The sequence below is a fragment of the Aedes aegypti genome, unplaced genomic scaffold (genome assembly GCF_002204515.2).
Source record: "Aedes aegypti strain LVP_AGWG unplaced genomic scaffold, AaegL5.0 Primary Assembly AGWG_AaegL5_hic_scaff_744_PBJ_arrow, whole genome shotgun sequence".
Classification (NCBI taxonomy): domain Eukaryota; kingdom Metazoa; phylum Arthropoda; class Insecta; order Diptera; family Culicidae; genus Aedes; species Aedes aegypti.
Genome location: NW_018736432.1, coordinates 12,598 through 16,552, shown reverse-complemented (window position 1 = coordinate 16,552; position 3,955 = coordinate 12,598). Strand labels below are relative to the sequence as shown.

The 3,955-nt window shown below is 40.4% G+C and overlaps 1 protein-coding gene across 1 annotated transcript; it reads right to left on the bottom strand.

The window, feature by feature from the left end:
• Positions 1-2,954: 2,954 nt before the first annotated feature.
• On the bottom strand, positions 2,955-3,750 carry LOC110681353 (39S ribosomal protein L17, mitochondrial-like). The gene has a single exon (XM_021857102.1). It carries the CDS (start codon positions 3,591-3,593, stop codon positions 3,012-3,014), a length of 582 nt encoding a protein of 193 aa, XP_021712794.1. The 5' UTR covers positions 3,594-3,750; the 3' UTR covers positions 2,955-3,011.
• Between the last annotated feature and the right edge of the window lie 205 nt (positions 3,751-3,955).

Below are 3,955 nucleotides of genomic sequence, written 5' to 3'. Positions count from 1 at the left end.
CTACCACAGTTATTAACTAAGAGCTTTCTTTATCAAAGATGCCATTTTCGCATTCGTATAGTCAAGGAAATTTCCATTACGACCGGGACCGACCGGGAATCGAACCCAGACACCTTTAGCATGGCTTTGTAACCGTGGACTCTAACCACTCAGCTCACAAAGACCCCTGGTTAGAATGACATGAAAAGGAAATAGTGCGATGGTTTTTGTTTGAAAATAGATGGTCATTTTTTTTTTTTTTTAATAGAACTACAAACTTTAATAGAGTACAAAAATTCACTGAAATACGGGAATCCCGGGAAACGGGATTCCCGGGAAATCTCATTTCCCGGGAAATGTTCCCGGGATTGCAAAATCTATACTCCACAGGCTCCGTTTGCGGTTAGGTTTTAGTTAGACCCCCCTAACCATTCATTCTTAGGCACGGTAAGCTTAATGTCGCATGAAATAAGGGTCACCTGTTAGGTGGACTTTTACCACCGGAACAGGCAGTCCGTAGTGTTAATTCTTAGCTAATTGAAACAACCGCTACCGACACTACACGGCTATCTAGGCTGATCGGGAAAAGGAAGTTAACATTGATGATTAACTCCTGACGTGCCCAAATAGCCCCATCAATTATGAGCTCGGATGAATGGAAAAATGATCGTAAAAAAACATCAAATACCGAGCAATCATAGTTATAGACTCTATAAACAAAGTTTGAGAGAAAATAATACCAATAAAATTTAGTTCATATACTGAAGCCATGCCTAAAATTTTTGGAAAAAAAAATATTCATATCCTTTTTTTATAGAATTTTGAAATGTTTCTTGCCAATCTGAATACCCCTACCCTGTACAAAACTTTATGTAAATTATTTGCTCCGAGAAAAAGTTTCTCGCTATCAGCTTTGTTCATGTTTTTTTTATAATAATAAGGACAGAATGAGCTAAAAATTCAGTTGATAGTACAGAATTTATTGTTGCACTATACTTCTTTATTATATATTATTTATTATGTAGAATCTAACTGAAAATAGTCCGGTTGAAAGCCCGTGTAACACCATCGTGGCCTTCCCTTGTTAGATCACTAGTAAGGCGAGCCTTGACAGATAGGCCTATTTCGTCTGCAACTTACAGACTTCTTCAGTGTTGAGTGCTCGACTGTTGTATTCTACTTGTAAATTTTGCGAAAATGAAGCTGGAATTAGATTATTTATACCGCTGTTACAAATGAGGTATTTCTTATTATGGCAATGTAAAAACCATATTAAAATAAGATTGTCGCCACTGATTTCTACTCAGTGAATCTACTAGTCATTTTCCAAAGAGTTCCTAAGCATTCCCTACGTCTTATATGATAAAGATGTGTCTAGCTAGCTAATAGTAAGAGTGGCTACGGATCATTCTGGTTAGCAAAAGGCAAACTGAACGTCACCAATAGTATTAATGTCCACTTCGAATAGATTAATTATTTGAAATGGGCATCAATTCTATCAATGACGCAGAATGTCCGTTGGATCACATCCGAGATATTATTGCGTCTATGCCATATGAATTATGACGCGGCTTTAAGCAAAAAATGCCAAAATGTGATACCACCACTACAGGTTACGCCTTTGGTTTCCATCATATGGGCTAATGGATTATGCCCTCCCATCGCGGCAAGGTTGCATAACCAAGGGCAGGGAAGTTCCTTTTTGTTTCAAATTCCGAACATAATTCATATTCCGAACAGCAGCGATTATAATGATTTTTTTTTATTTTAATTGTTGCATTGTAAAGGAATTGAACATCCTGTGAAGAAATTTGAGTGACTTTCTCGAGACATCACTATATTTAAGATTTTTTATTCAATCCAAATTATGTATGAAAAATATACAAGAAGAGCAAAAACCTTTTTAACGCATTGAAAATTGCGAAGATCAATATAGCCTACAAGAGCCAGTTTCAGCCACATGTGTAATGAGTATAAATTCTTAAATATAATTATCCTTTAGTTCAGTGTTGTGAAAAACTCAATTTCGCATAACTCACGCTGAGATTTCTCGTGCGTGAGTTGTTAATCACGCAACTCAGCAGTCAAAAAATCATGGATGATTCCATTTGAAATCTTATCGGAGATTTATTTACGATGCATGGAAATGTTAAGATTTTTCAAAATATTTTGACATAGGTAGGAGCTCCCGTAATGTTTTTATTCAAATCTCCCGATAATTTTTTAAGGATCTCGCCAGAAATCCATAAAAAGTTCTGCTAAAAATCAGCATACTGTCATCCAGCTCATATATAAGAGAATGCAACTAACAAGATAAATTGAAATACATATCATGTAAGTCATGCCGAACAAAAGAAGTAATTGTGTGACTCTTATTTGATAAGAGTTAGATACTTTCCTTCTTTATTTCAACGGCATTTGACACAATCCCCTTACTTACCGTTGAATTGACACATTTTAATTCGAGCAAAATGCTTTGATCTTTTTTCACTGCACAGGTTATAAATGTGCGACACCTAGGAAAGGCGACCCAAGGAATAATTAATCGTCTCATTTGCACGCACTTGGCAATCAACCTTCAATTAGCTTCCGCGATTCTAGCGAGTTGAGTAATTGCTAATTTACTTCCGCATTGTCCGATGACCACTATTAACTGGAAGCCGACTTTTCCAACCTAAGAGCTTCTGAGAAAATATGACCTTTACTTCTCATGAAATGGATACGCATTCTGCCGTTGTCCTGCTTGGCTATAATAACGTTGCAGAAGACCATACCGTGCCGCCAGAGCAGGCGACCGCAAAGCAACACATCCCATTCCACTCTCGGCTTGGTGACAACTCTCAAGAAAGCAATTAAAAATGTTGGCATAAATTAAACCCATCGGTGCATGGCCTCATTCAACTTTCAACTTAACTGCAAAGTCCTGCTTATTGGTGCCGATGGAAGGCTTTCTCATGAAATAAAGGGCAAACGAATTGCAACCATTCGCATTAGTTCTATTTTGTTACCGATTAACCTATCCACCCGTCCCTTCATTTCTTCTCTTCACTTTCACTGGTTTCTTTCGCCGGCTCCGCACCAATCTGGGCCGCAATTTCCGCGTACTTCTCCTTCCGGAAGTCCTTCCGAGCCTCATCCAGCAGAACGTTGTGCAGCAGGTTCCGGTTTTGATGGAGATTTTGCACCAAAGCCGGATACGGATTCCCCCTCAGCTCCAGCACGGCCCGCTTCCGGTACCATCCGGGGTATTCCTTCGGCGCTTTGTACATTCTGGTGGCGGATACTTTGTACTCTTCGAAGCGCGGCGCCAACACTTTGAACAGTTTGTGCACCAGCTGTTTCTCCGTCAGCCAGAAGTCGGCCATTTCCATCGTTGGCTGGTGCCGGTCCCCGTATCGGATGGCATCCGAAATTAGCCGTTCTGCGTAACCACGCGCCTCATCCGCCCTCTGATAGTTCAGTTCGATTCGTTCGTGTTTCACCAATGCCGTGACGGTTTTGCGCAACTTGTTCAGCCTTCCCTCCGGCCCGTCAATGTTTTTCAGATTGCGATGGCGCGGACGAACGGCTATTTTCAGCTGCGACATCAGTTTGGCCACCTCTGCTTGATTCATGTTCACTGCACTGCACGGGACAACGAGGTATTATTTCACTGTTATTCGACGATTTTTCTAAAAAACTTGCACTGCGAACCGGTGATTATTCAATCAAAACACATTTTTCTCTGGCGAAGTTGAGCCAGGAACAGTGCGAGACGAGCATCGGATCAAAACAAACTGGGCTGTCAAATATATCGCAAAAAGTATCGATGATGCCGCAGGGCTGTTAATCTGGTTTTCAGTCTGCAGGGTGACCCGTAATTTGAATCGGTAGAGAGCAGCAATTTAGGCGTTTTATTCAAATATCCCGATCAACCAGTCAGTGATTTTCGATAGCGATCGATATCGATTCGTTTTGAACCGTTAGCGATCGCCAT

What these genes read in the sequence shown, in the direction of transcription:
- LOC110681353 (XM_021857102.1), bottom strand. Translation starts at nt 3,593, where the DNA reads ATGAATCAAGCAGAGGTGGCCAAACTGATGTCGCAGCTGAAAATAGCC.